General features: G+C 44.5%; 3 protein-coding genes across 7 annotated transcripts in view; 1 reads left to right on the forward strand and 2 right to left on the reverse strand.

The window, feature by feature from the left end:
- The window catches only part of KIF15 (kinesin family member 15), a 78,559-nt gene extending 76,562 nt beyond the window's left edge, over positions 1–1,997 (reverse strand). For 4 of the 5 annotated variants that reach the window (XR_015248438.1, XR_015248439.1, XM_086698462.1 and 1 more), the window contains exon 1: positions 1,815–1,919. Coding sequence is in view for 3 of the 5 variants with exons in the window: in XM_086698462.1 (XP_086554588.1) it covers positions 1,815–1,833 (19 nt within the window). In the remaining 2 variants the exon portion in view is untranslated. Of the gene's footprint in view, positions 1–1,814 lie in introns of all 5 variants that reach the window. The other variant, XM_086698463.1, reaches the window with a different exon arrangement.
- A 24-nt stretch (positions 1,998–2,021) lies between these two features.
- On the forward strand, positions 2,022–8,738 carry KIAA1143 (KIAA1143 ortholog). Its single transcript, XM_025916328.2, has 3 exons — positions 2,022–2,202; positions 6,885–7,029; positions 7,705–8,738. The coding sequence occupies exons 1-3, from the start codon at positions 2,095–2,097 to the stop codon at positions 7,917–7,919; spliced, it is 468 nt and encodes a 155-aa protein (XP_025772113.1). The 5' UTR covers positions 2,022–2,094; the 3' UTR covers positions 7,920–8,738.
- Positions 8,739–12,161: 3,423 nt separating this feature from the next.
- On the reverse strand, positions 12,162–19,393 carry ZNF501 (zinc finger protein 501). Its single transcript, XM_086698465.1, has 3 exons — positions 17,542–19,393; positions 16,047–16,121; positions 12,162–13,428 (listed from the first exon to the last, which is right to left on the reverse strand). The coding sequence occupies exon 3, from the start codon at positions 12,962–12,964 to the stop codon at positions 12,176–12,178; it is 789 nt and encodes a 262-aa protein (XP_086554591.1). The 5' UTR covers positions 12,965–13,428; positions 16,047–16,121; positions 17,542–19,393; the 3' UTR covers positions 12,162–12,175.
- Between the last annotated feature and the right edge of the window lie 41 nt (positions 19,394–19,434).

Consider the following 19,434-nt stretch of genomic DNA (forward strand, 5'->3'; position numbering starts at 1 on the left):
GGAAATACCAGCTTATCTCCATACACACCCACCCAATTATCTATCACTCTAACTCCCCTTCTTGGGCCTGTTTTCCCTCAAGGGACTTACAGTCATCAAAATGTATATTAGTTTACTCTCTTTCTCTTCCAAATGAACTGTAAAGCATTATCTAGAGCATTGCCTGACACACTGTGAACACTCAATAAACTTTGAATAAATAAATACTAGGACATCAGTTAAAAAAAAAAAAACACCTTAATTTCTATTCTTCCTATTCTGCTTATTTCTATTCTTAATTTCATAGCACAGAAGCTCAAAGTAAATATTCACACAGAACAACTGTTCTGGAAACTACCCTTTGCAGCTATATCCCCTCAAGCAGATGAAGATCTGTGAAGTGGGAAATGCACCAGATTGCCCAGTTCCCCACCTGCCCTTCCTCCGCAGCTTCTCCAAGAGTTGGCAGCAAAGAAATAGTCCCTGTGTAGCTTTGGCAAAAGGAAAAGCGGTGGAGAGCACTGCCTGAGTTCCCCAAGTCCTGCTCCAGATCTCTGGACTGCTGGGAATGCAAGCAGCACTTGGGATGTCCTCAACCTTGACGTTGTTAAGAGACTTCAAGGAACAGAAGCGTTTCCCATGGAAATCACCATTTTCACACAAGAGAGCTGTGAATACCCTTGTTCCCATCACTTACAGATAGGTCAGAGTCCTTTCATAGACAGTGACACACAGATGTCACTTTCCATTATGTAAACAGATGCTCTAACTTTATCACAGGTTATCAGCTCTCTCGTGTGAGTCCAGATTTACAGAATACCACGGTTGCGCAGAACGCACACTGAACATTTCACCCCACAAATGAACCAATGTGCGCGCTAACATTCCCTGAATACTGAAAATGACAAGAGAAACATTTCAGATGGAAAAAGAGAGCACACTGTGATGACCTAAAAAGTTCACGAAAACAACAAATCCATTAGAAAACAATTACAACTGACAGCTGCAAGCGTTAATGCTGTCGGAAGTCTCATCAACGACCACGAATTCAGTTTCTTCAATCTTCTAACATCGGCCTCTCCTCATTACCATTCATACCACTCACCAAGATCCATCGAATTAGCTCAAAATCTAATCCTTAAAGGATTAGGCAATGTAAGACATGGGGCACGTACACGAGAACGCCAAAGGACGAAGAAATTAGTGAAAACTGGAGGGTTTATCAAAATCGGCAGTGCTCCTCTCCAAAGGAAAAAGGAAGAAACGGAACGGGTCCCCTTGAGAAGAAAATAGGAATCTGTGATAATAGAAAGACATCCTGTGCTTATCTGAAATTGTACAGCAGGCCCTCCAGAAGGCAAAGACGTGCTTGGAGCATGAAAAGTTCTCCCATTCAGGACAGTCAGTAACGTGGAAACACGCAGAAGGTGGTGAGAGCCTGGGCCGACCTCAGGCAAGGATACTTAGAGACAGCCCCGGTCGGGACACGGGAATAGGGCAGCGACGAAACGACAGAACCGAGAAAGGGAAGGAAGAACCAGCAGGTCGCTGGACGTCAAGCTCCTGGAGGGCTCTCCGGTTCCCTGCTCAGCCCAAGCGCCTAGAACTGTGCCTGGCTTGTGGCGTGGGCCCAATACACAGAGACAAGGGAAGATAGCTGTTCGAGCCGCGTTTTGACTGAGGGTCCAAGAGAGGTCCCAAACGCCCCGCGACGCTGGGTCCGCTTCTGCCCTTCACGCCCAGCCAGGAACCCTGCGGGCGGCTGGGGCTTGCCGTCCTGCACAGTTGCATTTGGGGGCGGAGACAGGGTCACGAAGCCGGAGCTCCTTACTTACTTTTGCAGCCGGGCGCCATGGCGCCCTCACGCCTCGATCCCAAGACCAATGCAGCGGATACCCCCACCTCCAGCCGCGCAGCGCGCCGGGATTCCGAACGCTCAAGATGGCCGCAAATTTGAATTTGGCGCTCCGGTCGGACGTTGACGCCAGCAAGGGGGCTGCCATGTTGCCCGGCCTCCGGTCAGGGGGCGGGGACTGCGTGACGTCACGAGCAGGCGCCATAACCAATGTACACTCTCAAGCGGGCCCAGGGAACCTGTCTTTTCCCGGGACAGCCATGAGCAAGCGGAACCAGGTTTCGTACGTGCGGCCAGCCGAGCCGGCGTTCCTGGCCCGCTTCAAAGAGAGGGTCGGCTACAAAGAAGGGCCCACCGTGGAGACCAAGGTGAGCCCAGGGCAGTTGCGTTACCGGAGAAACGCTGCCCTCCCGCTACTTCCGGCTTCTGCCTGGATTTGAAGGCCTGCCTGGCAGTGACGGGTCCCTCCCCTCACCTGCGCCCAGCCCCTAATCTGGGTGGGCTTCAGTCCCCAGGCTGGTCCTCTTCAAACTACTACAGCCTCTTATACCCAGGAAGATATTTGTCGTTTTTCGTAGTGCTGTTGTATTCTTGAAAATGACTGGACCCAGGTAAAGCGCCTCGTCCTTGGTAGATGGCTAAGAAAGATCACTTTTCTCTTACTTGCTTATCCCAAAACCTGTAGTTAGCAGGATGGGTGGTAGCGTAGTCTCGTTTTCCAGATAAAGTTAATGAAGGCCGCTCGATCAAATGACCTGATGTCCTAGACCTGGAGTCTGGATCTTTGGAAGAATGCCCTGGATCTATTGTTATGCTTTATTGTTTAACAACCACACCTCCCTCCTCCTCCTCCCCACCAAAAGTATGTTTAAGAATATTTTGGATCTAAAAAAAATTAAAAAAAAAAAAAAAAGAATATTTTGGATCTAAGTAGAAGAGGAGCTTTAGGTAAGAGCAGCCCCTCTATAGTTTAAGGATAGAGATCAGTGGGAGTCAACTTCTGAGCCCTCCCAGGCTTCAGCCCTAACTGGTTCACGCTATCTCTTTCAGTAGGAAGAGACTATTATGCTTAGGGGATGTGTGGAGAAATAAAGAATTTACTTAGCATTCTGTGTCTAGCACTTTCGCTAATACCCGCCCCTCAAGTCACTTAGAGTTTAGTAAAGGAAACAAGATTGACTTGTGTGAAATTACTCAATCCAATGAGAATATGCTAAGTCCAGGCATTGTGAAAGAAAATGAAAGAACACAGAGATGTATCTCCAAAATACCATATTCTTTTAAAACCTTCTTCGCTGCTTCGTCTCTGCCTTCACAGGTCACCACCTCTGTGAACCTCTTCAAAGCTCCTACAGATACTTTTCCTCTGTTCACTTTGTCCATATCTGTGATATTTGTCTTTTTGCATTGCAACTACTTGCTTTCCTGTGATTGTCACCACTAAATCAAACTCTGTGAGTTAGTATCTTAATCTTTCTGTATTTTCCTAGCACCTGGCACAGTGCCTGGACCAAATAGTAGGTGACCACTTCTGTTGACTGTGCTCATCATCAGGCAAGGCTTCAAGAGGAAGGGATACTGAGATTGAATCTTGAGCATGGGTAGGTCAGCAGGTAGAGATGGAAGGAAGGGTGGATAAAGGTGTAAAGACGGGGAGTGAGCAGGGCATCTGGCTGTCTCAGTCAGTGGAGCATGCGACTCTTGATCTCAGGGTTGTAGGTTCGAGCCCCGTGTTGGGTGTAGAGATTACTTAAAAGTAAATCTTTAAAAAAAAAAAAAAAAAAGATGGTAAAGCATGGACTGTGTGATTGAGGAACCGGTTGGAGAGAAAGCCATATAGACTATTCATTTGGCAACAAGGAGCCATTTTTGGTTAGCGAGAATTTGATCAGGGAGTGACGGATCCCCAGGACCAAAAACGATGATGACACAAAGGATGAGAGTTGAGAAAAGAGATATGGATTCATCAATGAGGAGACTATGAAACCTAATTTTATAGTTTGTTTGAAGTCCTTGTGATGATCATGTGTGTGTGGTTAACACCCTGAAGATTCTAGCTGGGAATGCTGTTTTAGGAGAACCTGGGGTGGGGGTGGTACTTTCCAACTCATATCAGTGACTTAAACTTATGCAAGAGACTTTTCCACAGACAAATACCCCTATGTTTCTGTGTTTGAGAAACCAACTGCACTCTTAATCAGGTTGGCAATATAATCATCAAACTAGTCATCTAGTCAGTCTAGTAATCTAGTAATTCTAGTAATCTAGTTAACAAAAAGAAGAGTTTCATGGGAAATCATTATATAGTCAAGTTAAATTACCTTATTCACCTTCTTGAGAGTTAATTCAGGAGTGGCTTTGAACAACCACTGTTTCTTTAACCATTTCTCTATTTTCCAGCCGGTCATGTAAACAAAAAGAGAAGAGTCAGAATTAATGATTCTCAATCTAATAAACACCAGGAATTTTTTTAAAGATTTTATTTCTGAGTAACCTCTGCACCCATTGTGGGACTTGAACTCACAGCCTCAAGATTAAGAGTCACATACTCCACCTATTGAAGCAGCCAGGCACCCCAGGATTTATTTTATTTCACTGTCCCATTTCCTTGGTTAAAAATACTTACTGGGGCTCCTGGGTGGCTCAGTTGGTTAAGCATCTGACTTGGGCTCAGGTCATGATCTCACAGTTCATGAGTTTGAGCCCCACATCGGGCTCTGTGCTCAGAGCGTGGAGTCTGCTTCAGATTCTATGTCTCCCTCTCTCTCTGCCCCTCCCCTGCTCGTGCTCCGTCTCTCTCTCTCTCTCTCAAAAATAAATAAACATTAAAAAATTTTAGTCCTAATTACCCACTAGTTTGTGATCATTTATTGGAAACTTTCAGAAAAAAAATAATGCAAAACTAATGAATAATCAGTGAACTAACATGGATATTATTAAAGAGAATGCACTTGTGAAGTGATTGAGCAGATTTGGGATGTAGACAAAATGAGCGAATTTGCCTGTAACTTGCCGGCCAGGGCTTTCAGGTTCATCATTTTTCATCCTATTAGTCATTCATGAATAGATCAACAAATACTTCTTGAGCCCCTGCTGTTTGCCAGGCTCTGGGCCTCTAGAGGCTCGGTGCCTCTAGTACCTCAAAGGAACTCACCTAGCAGAACCAGATAGAAAAATATTGGCAACTCAGTATGGTACATGCACCCTATGCGCTATGCACAGTGTGAGAAGGAAGACAAGGTGAGATCAGGAAAGTACTTCTAAAGAATCTAAGTCTAGAAGGCAGCTTGAGCAGGTATGCACCAGGGGCAGTGGGGCTTTCTAGGCACTAGGAACTGGTTCAGAGATAGGGGAGGCAAAGGAGCTAATATGGTCATGTGTCTGCAATCCTCCAACCCGGCTGGAGTCCAGAGGCCATGAGTGTGGTGTAGGAGAAAGCTGTGTTTCTAGGCCAGATGCCGTAGGGCTTTGTTGCCTTGTCTAGGAGACAAGGAAGGCTCTGTGAGAGGTGCAGTAACAAGTTATTTGAATAATGTGTGGTGCATGTATATACTTTTCAACCCAGCAACTCCACTTCCAGGAATTTATCTTACACATGAGTTCACAAAATTGAACAAAAATAAGTGCATAGTAGAAAAAGTAAATAAAAATGTGTGCATAGTGGAAAAAACTAGAAACAACCAAAATTTTTATGTACAGGGTACTGGTCAAATAAACCATGAGATGACCATATATATAATTAAATACTAGTCAGTGGTTTTTGAAATACAGAATTTCATATTAACAGATAATTCCAAGGTACTATACAAAGATTATTTTTGAGTAAAAAAGTTGGGGTGCAGGGTGCCTGAGCGGCTCAGTTGGTTAAGCATCCGACTCTTGGTTTCAGTTCAGGTTATGATCTCACGGTTCGTGAGTTCAAGCCCCGAGTCGGGCTCTGCACTGACAGTACAGAGCCGGCTTGGGATTCTCTCTCTCCCTCTCTGCCCCCTACCCCATATGCGCGTGTGCGTGAGCGCTCTCTCCTTCTCTCCCTCTCTCTCTCTCAAACTTAAAAAAAAAAAAGAAGCTGGAGGAGTGGGGCTTTTATGGTAGCTGACATTTTTTGAAAACGAATCAACTGACCCAAGGTTACCACTTGTAATGTGTATAGTGACTACATGTTTCCTGTTGGTATTCTCTGTACTTTTATGTTTGGGAAATTTCATAAAGAAAAGAAATCAAGTCCCATAGTATGTACAGTCTTCTTTTTGCATACAGAATGTTTTCTATACTTCCATATTTTTTTTTTTAAATGAATAAACATTTTATTTTTTAAATTTTTTTTTTTCAACGTTTTTATTTTTATTTTTGGGACAGAGAGAGACAGAGCATGAACGGGGGAGGAGCAGAGAGAGAGGGAGACACAGAATCGGAAACAGGCTCCAGGCTCCGAGCCATCAGCCCAGAGCCCGACGCGGGGCTCGAACTCACGGACCGCGAGATCGTGACCTGGCTGAAGTCGGACGCTCAACCGACTGCGCCACCCAGGAGCCCCTATACTTCCATATTTTTATACACTTAGGAAATGGCTGTAGGATTCCCACCTGACTGAAGCTGTCAGACGGGAGGAGAGATAATCAGAAGTGGAAGAACACCTTTTACTTGCTGCCTTCTGTACTTCGGCGTTGATTATTTTTTGTCTAACTTTGAGAAGAGATGGAAGTGAAAACAGTTGGTGAAGAGCAGACAGAATTGATGTGGTTCAGCACTGCCCTGAGTCGGCTGGGTGGGCAGTACTTGAAGCAGAGGGCCCCTGACACTGGGAACCGTGAGCTGGGGTCCTGCTGAGATGGAAATTAATCCCTGTGGGCAGGCACTTCAGGGTAACTGGCAGGTGGATCTCTTCCCTAGTGTGGCAGGGTTAGGCTCTTAAGAGTTACTTGGAAATTCACTGCCAAATACATTTTGTCAATAAAGTTACCCTTCTCCCTTAGTAATTACGGTGTCTCATGGTTGTATTTGGTTCAAGGTCAGACGTTCTACATGTGGTGTTTGTGTTTTCCCCTAGAGAATCCAGCTTCAGCTCCCAGATGAAGATGGTGATCACAGTGACAAAGAAGATGAACAGCCCCAAGTGGTGATTTTAAAAAAGGGAGACTTGTCAGCTGAAGAAGTCATGAAAATTAAAGCAGAAATAAAGGCTGCCAAAGCAGGTATGTCTAGAAGTAATCTGATTTTTTTTCTAACAATTTAAGGAGCCTGAAATACGAAACTATCTTATGTAATAGCATGGTATGTTTGAAGGAGACGGTCCTAGGTTCAAACTTCAGCTGTAACACTCACCAGATGTGTGATCATGAACAAGTTATTTCACCTCTCAGCCTCAGTTCCCTCATCAGTAAAATGGAGACAATAATGGTGCCTACTTTATTGGGTTGTTACAAGGATAAAGTGCAAATTTAAATAAAAACATCCTGTTTAAAAAAAAAGTGGTTAGGTTTACAAATTAGTCAACAGAGGTGTATTTATTTAATCAGTGCCTGAACTGCAGTATGCTACATGGTATGTTTTTCATTATTCCTAAATATTAATTACATTGCTTTAAGGAAAAATGCTAGAGTTCAAAACAATCACTTTTCAAAACACTTCAAAATACAGCCAGATTATAACTAATTGGGGACTGGCAATGTTATGGAATACTTCACAGGAAGTGAGTTTTTATTAAGTGACTGCCCATCTTGTGGGTATGTAGCTAGAAGCAGTGGAGAAAACCAGATCGAATGGACTCAGGACATCTTTAAATACCATCTGAGATTTTTCTTGCCATTTGACTCTCCAATAAAGGCAAAATGAGAGAAGAAAGTTCTTTAACTTTGTCTTTGCTGCAGATGAAGAACCGGCTATGGCTGATGGAAGAATCATGTATCGAAAACCAGTCAAGCGTTCCTCAGACGAAAAATATTCAGGTCTAACAGCAAGCTCAAAAAAGAAAAAGGCAAATGAAGGTCAAATAAATAAGCAGGACTCCGTTAAAAAGAACTCACAAAAGCAAATCAAGAACAGTTCCCTCCTTTCTTTTGACAATGAAGATGAAACTGAATAAGTGTAAATATTTTGGACTTGGTCTTCCTTTAGAGTATATGGGGTATTTTTTAAAATGGCATCTTTTTTCCTATTTAAAGATAATACAAGTTCATTACAGAAAATTTAGAAAATTCGGAAAAAATGTATGATAAAAACTTTGTTTATCAATACCCCTTTGACATGATGCAAACTCTGTAGATATTACCAACTATTAACATTTTGGAACTTCCATGTGTGGGGCATGTATGTATGTATGTAAATTATATTTTTTAAACAAAATTGGGATTATGTTGTGCATATTAATCTGTCCTGCTTGTTACATGTCGTTATGAGTGTTTTTCCTGATCAGTAAAATTCAAAAACTTAACATAATTGCTATTGAGAATTTTGTCATTTAATGATTTTGTCATTAAATGACAAAATCTTCAGTATCTTCATGAGCAGAAGGCCACTTCGGATGAGGAAGATGATAATGTGGCTAGTTAAGAATACTTCCCCAGCTCCTGCTAAAGGTAGCCGTATAACAATTTTAGAGATAGAAGTGGGTCTTGTACAGTTGAGGACCTAATACAAGTGATCTTGATACAAGTGAGGATCTAATATATAACATGATAACTATAGTTGATAACAGTATAAAAGCAGGGAGAGGCTCTTGGGTGGCTCATTCAGTTAAGCGTCCAACTTTGGCTCAGGTCATGATCTCACGGTTCATGAGTTTGAGCCCCGCCTCAGGCTCTTGGCTGTCAGCACAGAGCCTGCTTTGGATCCTCTGTCCCCGTCTCTCTCTGCTCCTCCCCAGCTCATGCTCTCTCTCACACGCTCTCTCTCTCTCTCTCTCTCTCTCTCTCAAAAATAAACATTAAAGGGGCGCCTGGGGGCCTCAGTCGGTTAAGCTTCTGACTTCGGCACAGGTCACGATCTCACAGTTTGTGAGTTCGAGCCCCGCATCAGGCTCTGTGCTGACAGCTCAGAGCCTGGAGCCTGCCTCGGATTCTGTGTCTCCTTCTCTCTCTGCCCCTCCCCCACTTGTGCTCTGTCTCTGTCTCTCAAAAATAAATAAAGGTTAAAAAAAAAAGTGTTAAAAAAGATAAAAAATAAACATTAAAAGAAGAGAGAGATGGAGCACCTGAGTGGCTCAGTCAGTTAAGCGTTTGACTTCGGCTCAGGTCATGAACTTGCAGTTCATGAGTTCGGATCCCACAGTGGACTCTGTGCTGACAGCTCAGAGCCTAGAGCCTGCTTCGAATTCTGTCTCCCTCGCTCTCTGCCCCTCCCTCGCTGGCATTCTGCCTCTCTCTCTCTCTCTCTCTCTCTCTCTCTCAAAAGTAAACATTAAAAAAAGAGAGAGAGATACAAGTGAAGTCTACTTAATAAAGCCTCCAGGTGTTTGATACAAAAAAGCAGATTTGGCAAGCATGAACCTTCCTCCTCGCTACATACCGTCAGGAGCACATACATGGAACGTAGCAAGAGCAGAGCCATTTTCTGGCCTAAGGAAGGCAGACCTTTGCTCTGGGTGGTACAGTGGAAAGACTGAAGGCACTTGGGTCTTGGCAGCATGCCTGGAGGAGCTGCTACAGCAGCCACAGACTGCCAGCCTCTGGACTCGTTAACACATGAGAAGAATAAACCGAAAGTTGTCGCTCAGTGGTACCTCCTGCTGACACCTGAGAACTCCACGCCTCCTGCCCTTCCTGTTCCCTTAAGAGGCCTCCTTTCCTGTTGTGCTCCGAGAATTCGTTACCTTTAAAAATAAAAGTTATTTTACGAGCAAAATGGATTTACTTGAAAATGGTAGACGGTTGCAATTCAGGACATGCAAGCTACTATAAAACCATAGGCAAGTCAGGAGAACAAAGGAGAGGACGGCTCTTTTACAGAGGAAAGGGGGAAGTGGGAGGAGCTGCTATAAACAAAATTCCTTTAGCTACACTGGGTGTTTCAAGTGTAATGGCTTTTCATTGGCTGAGCTGTGACCGTCTCCTGGGCTGGGCTGTTCCCTGGGCGGGGATTAGTAGAGTAGGCTTCTTCCCTGTTAGGAATGCAAGGTGTGGCTCTTTTGGTTCTGCGAAGGTGCGAGGTGTGAGGTGTGGTATGTGTGAGCTCCCCCTTCTGGCCTCCCAACTCCCATTTTATTTATTTATTTATTTATTTTTTTTTTTAATTTTTTTTTTTTTCAACGTTTATTTATTTTTGGGACAGTGAGAGACAGAGCATGAACGGGGGAGGGGCAGAGAGAGAGGGAGACACAGAATCGGAAACAGGCTCCAGGCTCTGAGCCATCAGCCCAGAGCCTGACGCGGGGCTCGAACTCCCGGACCGCGAGATCGTGACCTGGTTGAAGTCGGACGCTTAACCGACTGCGCCACCCAGGCGCCCCTATTTTTTTTTAATGTTTATTTATTATTGAGAGACAGAGAGAGACAGAGCGTGAGCAGGGGAGGGGTAGAGAGAGGGGGAGACACAGAATCCGAAACAGGCTCCAGGCTCTGAGCTGTCAGCCCAGAGCCTGATGCGGGGCTCGAACTCACAAAGTGCGAGATCAGGACCTGAGCTGAAGTCGGTCACTCAACCAACTGAGCCACCCAGGCGCCCCCCAACTCCCATTTTAATTTTTTTTTTCTCCACGTTTTTATTTATTTTTGGGACAGAGAGAGACAGAGCATGAACGGGGGAGGGGCAGAGAGAGAGGGAGACACAGAATCGGAAACAGGCTCCAGGCTCTGAGCCATCAGCCCAGAGCCTGACGCGGGGCTCGTACTCACGGACCGCGAGATCGTGACCTGGCTGAAGTCGGACGCTTAACCGACTGCGCCACCCAGGCACCCCCCAACTCCCATTTTAAATGAGGTTTTCTTTATTCAGTTTCACAAATTCCAAGCAAGCACAGCCACATACTAATCAACATGCTATTTCCACCCCTCTTTATTTTCACAGAACTTCTCCTCACCACTCCCCAACCAAACAAAAGGCCCACCACACGAGTTTTTATTCAGTTAGAGTCAGCAAGGCTTTCCTTTTCATGGAAAAGGGAAGTCTAGAGTTTACAGTGACATAAGGTCCAATAGTGAGGGTAACAAAATCTAAAGAAGGCGCTTCAGGGGACCCAGAAATCCACTGCACAATGTCCAAATACCAATAATTTCCTTTTTCTCTAAATCTGAATTTTCCCAAGGGCAAACTAGTCTTATATTGTATTCTCCTATTTAAATCTAGACATAGTTTAAATAACCTTCTGTAGATAAAGTATGAAATCATAGCCCAATTTCAAGAATGTTAAGGGGCACCCGACTGGCTCAGTCAGAAAAGCACGTGACTCTTGGTCTTGGGGTTATGAGTTTGAACTCCATGTTGAGTATAGAGATTACTTTACAAAAAAAAAAAAAAAAAATGAAATCAAGAATGCTCTTAAAAAATATACCGAGGGGTGCCTGGGTGGCTCAGTCGGTTCAGCATCTGACTTCAGCTCAGGTCATGTTCTCACAGTTTGTGAGTTCAAGCCCCAAGTGTGCTGACAGCTCAGAGCCTGGAGCCTGCTTTGGATTCTGTGTGTCCCTCTGCTCTTCCCCCACTTGCACATGCGCTCTCTCTCTCCTGCGCGCGCAAAAATAAACATTGAAAGTACATCAAGAACCAAAAACAGTAATGCTGAGCATTGCTTCTTTTCAGTAGCCAGATTTAAATATTTTTGGAACATCTATAACTCAAAACCAATTAATGGCAGTTATTTATTACATACAACTCATTTTATTCTCAAGATAACCCTAGTAGGGGCGCCTGGGTGGCTCAGTCGGTTAAGCGGCCGACTTCGGCTCAGGTCATGATCTCGCGGTCCATGAGTTCGAGCCCCGCGTCGGGCTCTGTGCTGACAGCTCAGAGCCTGGAGCCTGTTTCAGATTCTGTGTCTCCCTCTCTCTGAGCCTCCCCCGTTCATGCTGTGTCTCTCTCGGTCTCAAAAATAAATAAACGTTAAAAAAAAAAAAAAAAAGTCTTAAAGATAACCCTAGTAAATATCGTCATTATTCTTTTGAGGAGGATGGGGAAAGCAGGCTCAGAATCAGGTCGTACACCCATTATGTGGCAGAGAAGGCATCAAACTCAAGACTATCTAATTCTGATCTATTTTCTTAACTTTCAGGACACACTGCCTCTTGCTCAACATATAGAACATTCATCCCAGCTGAAGACTTAAGTCTTCAATATCTAAGAATTTGGCGGGGGGCGGGGGGGTGGCATTTTCATACAAATCTTTCCACATGGGTTACATCCCAAGTTTTATTCTCCAGCATGAAGCCTCTGGTGTCGAACAAGTGCTGAGCTGTGCCTGAAGGATTTCCCACATTCAACACACTCATAAGGTTTTTCTCCAGTATGGATTCTGTAATGTTCACTAAGGTGTGCTTGCTTGCGGAAAGTTTTTTCACACTCACTACACTTATAAAGTTTCTCTCCAGTGTGAGTTCTTTCATGTTCAACAAGGGAAGAGTTCTGAGTGAAGGCTTTGCCACATTCAGTACATGTGTAGGGCTTCTCTCCTGAATGAATTCTCTGATGCTGCATGAGGCATGCACTCTGATTAAAGGCTTTCCCACATTCATTACACTTATAAGGTTTAACTCCAGAGTGACTTCTCTGATGACGAGTAAGGCAAATGCTCTGACTGAAGGCTTTGCCACATTCAGTGCATTTATAAGGTTTCTCTCCAGTATGAATGCGCAGATGTTTGATAAGGGAAGGGCTCTGACAAAAAGCTTTGCCACATTCAGTGCATTTATAGGGTTTCTCTCCAGTATGAATTCTCAGATGCTGAACAAGGATTGCTTTTGTTTGAAAGGCTTTCTCACATTCATTACATTTATAAGGTTTCTCTCCTGTGTGAATTCTCAAATGTTGAGTAAGATTTGACTGTTTACGGAAACAAGTTCCACATTCACTACATACATAGGGCTTCTCTCCCGTGTGAATCCTCTGGTGCTGAGTAAGAGACGATCTCTGAGTAAAGAATTTCCCACATTCACTACACCTTGAAGGCTTCTTCTGCATGTTAAGTTTCTGATGGTTCATTTGCAGTGAAATTTGGCGGGCATTTGTGCTGCTTGTAACGCACTCAAGGAACGTCTGTCCAATAGGTGCAGTTTACAGGAAACTGTCTCTCAAGTTCGTGATACTTACAAGGTACTTTCTCAAAGATGACTATGGTTACAGTAACACTGTCCTGGGAATGTTCTGTGTGTATGTGTGCATGTACTGTACTCTCAGGCATTCCTGCAGGATGCCCCTCCTCTTCCTTGTCCGGCATGTATCATCACCTTCTCCGATTGTAAACCCCTGATGACCAGGTTCCCTGACCCTCGACATCCTCGTCATCTTCCACAAGTCACTTAACACTGTTTGTTACATCAGGCTTGGTCTTCTTGCCTGAAAAAAAAAAATCATGAAGGAAGATGTCCTCTGTGCAGAACAAGGGACCTGCATTGTAGAATCTTGATTTTATCCTCTTCTCTATAATATATACAGATCACAATAACCTGGGGAGAAGATTAGATAATAGAGAGAAGAGATTAAGTAGTGACATATCTTGGGAAATCTATACAATTCCCTATCGTGATTGATTCTGAAACACTCAAGTACTAAAAATTAATCCAGGTAATTTAAGATGATCCAGAGTGATAAATAGTAGAATGTGAAAAGGATAAGTATTCTAATCTTGGGTAAACCGTTAGGGAAAAGTACTACCTACCTATAGTCTCTACTCCTCAAAAAACAGATGAAAAGTAATTCCATTTCCTTAGGATACCTATAAGCAATGTCTTGCTCATGCTGCTTGAGAAAATTACAAGTTTACATCATTGTCTAGTGACAATTAGAGTTTCTCTTTTAAGATTTCAAAGGTTATTCCAGGCTGTTACTTTTACCGGGTCCATCATCCCAATCCTTCCTATTCACTCACCTTGATAGGTGTCTCTTTGGACCTCTGTCTCCAAAACATTCAGCATCTGTAGCTCTCCCCTGTGTCTAACTGGAAGATCTTTAGGTTTAAAAACTAGAGCCTTACTTACTGAAAGCAAGTAAGATATCATTGTTTTGTTTAGAGAAAAATTAGGATGGGGTGGTCCTTGGGGAAGAGATTCCCATTAGACGGTAACTTGACTATACCATCATGGTCCAGAAGCCAGCCTCACCTGTGACACTTTTAAAGTGCTTCAGAATGTGATGTATACTAATCAAATTCACAAGATGATACAGAAAACAGAAAGTCACTTTGCTGATCTATAATGAGAAATTGATATGCTGCATGTCCAGCTAGTTGACACATTCTCTCCACTACAGAAAAACTGCATGGGAACCAAATCATTGTCATCAGGACACTCCTTAGAACTGGAGAAAGAGAAGTATTTAGATGATCTTAATGGCATCAGACTTTGAAATCCCGATGCTCTGAGTAAGGGCACAGAATCTGAGAACAGATGTTCATGTGCCACACATTAGCAACCTCCTCCCTGGATGGTGCTGAAGACACTGACACATTCTTCTCCTCTGAGACCGCTTTTTATTTCAATTTTTAAATATAAGTTACATATGAATATATCCTCACTTTAAAATACTCAAATAATATAAAAGTATGTAGGATAAATTAGTCCTTTTTTATCACCGCCCACCCTACCCAAACAAACCTAATCCCTTCCCAGAGATTATCAAGTTTGGGGTAGATTCACTCACTCTTTTTTCTATATATTTTTATACACATACCATTTGCTTCTTTCTGCATAAATAAAATTGTTCTATAGGTTCTGCTGCTCTATTTGATTTATTCATTTTTTTCCCAGTAAAGAATGTGTCTTCAGGATCATTTTTTCTTGGTCCATACGGACCTACTGGGGCTGAGAGTTGGGACACACTGGGATCTCTGCACAAATTGTGTAAAATCAGAGACTGATCTGATTGGGCATTACTGTACCACACTGGTGGTTAAATATATTGAATATTTTTCCTGACTGTATCATCTTTATCTTCTGTATAAACTTCCAGTATAGATATGCTGTATACAAAAATTAACCCCATATGGTTTCAATAGTGAAACATAACACCCAAACTCTAACCACACTTTTCTTTCCTTTATTTTGATTGTCTCAAAAAGTTTTGTTTCGTTTTGTTTATTACGGATACAAACAACGTACGCTCATTCTAAAACAGTCCACAAAGGAAATTACCTGAAATCCCACCACCTAGTGAAAATACAGTTGGTTTTTTGATGACCTTTCTTCGAGGCATGTGCACGTGTACATATATTATGCATACATATTAAACTACACTGAATCCTTCAGACCATAGTCACAACCTATTCATAGAGTTCCCATAACCTACGAATCCAGTTCACACCGTGCTTTTCTTACTGAATTTAACAGATCCCAGGCTCCATCTTGCCTTCTGATGCACAAGAACAGAAGTTGCTATTACTTAGACTCTTGTGCCAAACAGAGTCGGGAGCCCATTCATATTCCCTGAGGAGACACTTAAATCGCCTTTGTGATGGGTCTTCCAGTAATATCGTACCAGTTTTCTCACTGGTACACCATTAAGGCATTATACCAAGCAGTTCAGTGAAGCTGCCAGATGTTCCACCAGATAACTGCAGAAGGGGTAGCTCCTCTTGCTACAGTTTATTAAATTTTTTTTTTCAACATTTATTTATTTTTGGGGCAGAGAGAGACAGAGCATGAACGGGGGAGGGGCAGAGAGAGAGGGAGACACAGAATCGGAAACAGGCTCCAGGCTCTGAGCCATCAGCCCAGAGCCCGACGCGGGGCTCGAACTCACGGACCGCGAGATCGTGACCTGGCTGAAGTCGGACGCTCAACCGACTGCGCCACCCAGGCGCCCCGCTACAGTTTAAGTACATGTGATATACAATTAGTACATTCTCTGATCTGTCCTGTAGCCAGTTACTTCATTGCCTGCTTCCATAACGGGCCGCACTCACTCTGATTGGAATAAGGTGGGCCCATTTCAGGGTGGTTCTGTGTTTTCAGTCTGCAGCGTTTAGGTGTGGAGGTCACTGGTGGGTCCCACTGTAGGTCTGCCACCACTTCTGAATGAGCACCCCCGTAACAACCCATCGTGGGCTCTTTAGTTAGATTTCACTTACCCAGAGATAAGCTGTTAGGAACACAAGCGACACTGGTTTCTCTCCTGGGACCTTCTCTTGAGGGAGGGCAGAAATCTAAGGCATGGAGGAAGGAGAAAAAAGCACCCAGACATTGTCAGCTGCTGGATTCAGAGGAACTCAGGAATAGCCCATCCCTAACCAAATAACTATTTTAAGTCTGAATGAAGAATATCATTATTCTCCTGAAAAGAGTATTACCAATGACAAAAATCAGTAAGTGGGTAGTCTTCTGAGAGACCTGACAGTGCACAAAGAAAGGGGGCAGGTGCTCCTAAGGACTATCCTGGGGTAAACATTCCTCCACAGGAGATAAGGTTGGAACCGAAGCCCCCCCCCCTCCCCCCACCTCTCCGCCCCCAGCCCAAACCTACTGGAAAAGCCGTTGACTTCAAAAGCCAAAAACTGGGGCTACAGTAGAGGACATTAGAACAAACACTGGCCTGATTCTCGTCTGGGGTCTGCCACTAACTTGTTCAATGACCTGAAGCTAGTCACTTGGTTTCATCTGTGATTTGTCTTCGTATCTGAAAGGAAAGTGGAAGACTAGTACAAACATTCAGTGATCCTTTGATTCTAAAAACAGATGGGAAAAGAGCAAAAACCTCAGGTCCAGTCCGTCTGTGGTTGAGGCTGCTTATTGAATTCATTTACTTGGAAAATACTGATTGAGCAGTTACTATGCATCAGTGAGATCAGCTCTTCTTGAGAAGAGGCTGAGTCAACAGCAAGGAAACTCCCCTACAGTTATCTTCCCACAATCCAAAGTAGAGGAATTTCAGGAAAATAAGACTGCATCTCTGTAAAGCAGAATCTCCAAGAAAGGACAGGGGAAGTCTTTTAGGGGAGTCTTATAGAAGATGTTCAGGACCCCTCTTCAGAGGAAAGGTTTTAAGAACTCCCTCTGAATGGAAAGGAAAGAACACTCTAGCAAAAGGCGCGGATCTGGTTACCAGTCTAATCGGTCCCAGTCCACAAACACCTTCTATTTGACACTGAACAAATGAATTCAAACTGCTACTCGACTTTAATATTCAGCTAAAATGTGAACTGTACACTTCTCGTTGGTGAAAAATTTTTGACTTGCAATGCCCTTTCTCCTCTAGATTCCCAAAGGATTTCACATGGCTCTATTGTAGCACTTTCCACTGGTTTGATGCTCTGATAAAATGTCTTCCTCCACTAAACTTGAAGTATGCCATTGGCTCCTCTGGGTTTGAATCCCTGTTCTACCGTTTATTAGACAAGTGATCTTGGGTAAATTACTTATTTCTGAGATCTGTTTTCAAAGGTTACATGGCTGGCGTTGACAATAACTACTTAATAGGGTTGTGATGATGCATGAATTAGTCAATACATGGAAGTATTTAGGAAAATGCCTTCAACAAATAGGACCTGCTGCTAAACGTGTCTTCATATAGTACCTATTTTGTTGCTATTAGAGGATAAAAACTTAAAGGAAATTGCAAACTCTCACCTATACTCATTCAACCCACGCAACTCTGCCAACTGGAAAAGCAAGGAACAGCATTCGCTTCTGGAAACCAGAAAAGCGACGCACCCAGAAGTTCGCTTCCTCCCTCAAGTACATACAAATGGAACCCGGGTCTCCCGACTGCCAGACCAGGGCTCTCGAACAGCCTTCTCCTTTCCCTCTTCAGGGCAAGCTGGCCCCCGCTGGCGGCGCCCGACCCCCGCTCCAAAGGTTCCCGCGCGCCGGGGAGGAAGAGGCGCTGCGGGGGGCCGGCCCCGGCTCGGAAGGTGGCGCCGCGACGAGATCACCGCAGCCCGGCACGGCCGACTCAACTCCCCGGGTGCTGTCCGCGGCACCGCCCGCCACACGTCTGGACACTCGGCGTCGGGACGCTCCCAGGCAGCCTGGACGCCGGGCGGGCGAGACGTCAGCATCCCGCGCCGGTCGGAACCACTGCGGTCTCCTCTCTAGGAAGGCGGGAGCGGCTTCCTCTCGCTGCTTCCTCCCCGGCTCAGAGCCAGGCTTCAGCCCGACTCGGGAGCCGCCGCTGCGGAAACAGCCCGCAAACCCACCGCACCAGGCTCCCTCCCACTGTAAGGACACCAAAAGGGTGAGGGCTGGTGGCCGGCCAACGAGGCGCTCTTATTACTCATTCTGCAACCTGGCCATATTTATCTTCCTATAAACTCTTCCACGTCACTGCCTTTTGGAGGTCTTCCCAAGGGTCTGGGAAGCGGGCTTCAGCCTTCCTTACATTCTCACCTGCCAGAAAATTGGCCTCCTCACAGGAGCCCCAAACACCCTCTGCTTCAGGATCTTTGTTCAACAGTTGGCCGAAAGAATAGGTCTGTTTTCAGCTTAAGTCCCGGATTCTCAGCGTGTAAACTTGGGCAAGTTACTTTATTTACCTCTCTGTCCCTGTTTCCTGACTTGTAAAATTGAATAGTGGTACCAAATTTCATAAGGTTATCATGAATATTAAATGGAGTCAATGTGTTACTACTAAGACCTCCTGGCACTTCAGAAGAGTTCAGTAAATGTGCATCCCATCGTGCTCCGCAAATCCCAGCAGCCCTCTTTGTTCAGCATTGGCTTCAAGGGACCTTCCCAGCCCTCAAGGCCCCGGTCCCCCCCCCCCCCCCCCCCCGCTGCAAAACTTCAGGTCTTGCTAGGACTCCTTCAGTAAGTACTTGCACATACAGGCACCTCTTGACAGTGTATTCCTGGGATGAAGGGCAGCAGGGCACCTAATCCGCTTTCAGGCAGGATAATAGGGCACATGATCCACTTGCAGGCGTTTGATCTGCAAGCCCTGGAAAATAAGGCTGTCTGCTCACCATATCCCTAGTGGTTAATCCATAGGGGGTTAAACACTTGAAAAAAATGAATGAGATGCAGCAGAGAAGTTATCTGCTCAAACTTCCAGCCTGGCTGTTTTACCAAAATGAAGTCCCCTTAGGAGGCTGAAATTAGGAGTGGAGATGCCCTGTACTAAGGTCATCGCTAACCATGTACAGCTAAAAAAGAACCCTTTGTAGAACTGTCAGCTGACATGCCAGGGAACAATGTTGCGCTCCCCTTACTTTTTACCAAGTGTCACATTCTCAGCACGTTTGAAATCAGGTAGCAAGTTCTTCCCCTGCAAGCCCTAACATCCCACAGGCCAAAGAGCCTAGGCCAAACCATTTTTCCTTAACTTTTAGGCTTCAAAGAATCTAACTCAGCAGGCTCTGCTGTGTGGCAACTAACTAGAGTGGGGTACCCTAGGCAGAGCAATTCACTGGAAATATGAATCTGGGGCTTAACATAATTTGGGCTGAGCTTCTTCAAAGAGGCAGAAAATGGAAGGGGGTGAGGGGGGAAGTGGACACCAAAACCATTCCACAAAACTAAAAT

Source organism: Puma concolor, chromosome A2 (genome assembly GCF_028749965.1).
Source record: "Puma concolor isolate L17-30 chromosome A2, mPumCon1.1.hap2, whole genome shotgun sequence".
Taxonomy (NCBI): Eukaryota; Metazoa; Chordata; class Mammalia; order Carnivora; family Felidae; genus Puma; species Puma concolor.

Coding starts and splice junctions, on each gene's coding strand:
- ZNF501 (XM_086698465.1), bottom strand. CDS start 12,964: ATGAACCATCAGAAACTTAACATGCAGAAGAAGCCTTCAAGGTGTAGT.
- KIAA1143 (XM_025916328.2), top strand. CDS start 2,095: ATGAGCAAGCGGAACCAGGTTTCGTACGTGCGGCCAGCCGAGCCGGCG. Junction 2,203..6,884: donor GGCCCACCGTGGAGACCAAG/GTGAGCCCAGGG, acceptor GTTTTCCCCTAG/AGAATCCAGCTTCAGCTCCC. Junction 7,030..7,704: donor AATAAAGGCTGCCAAAGCAG/GTATGTCTAGAA, acceptor TCTTTGCTGCAG/ATGAAGAACCGGCTATGGCT.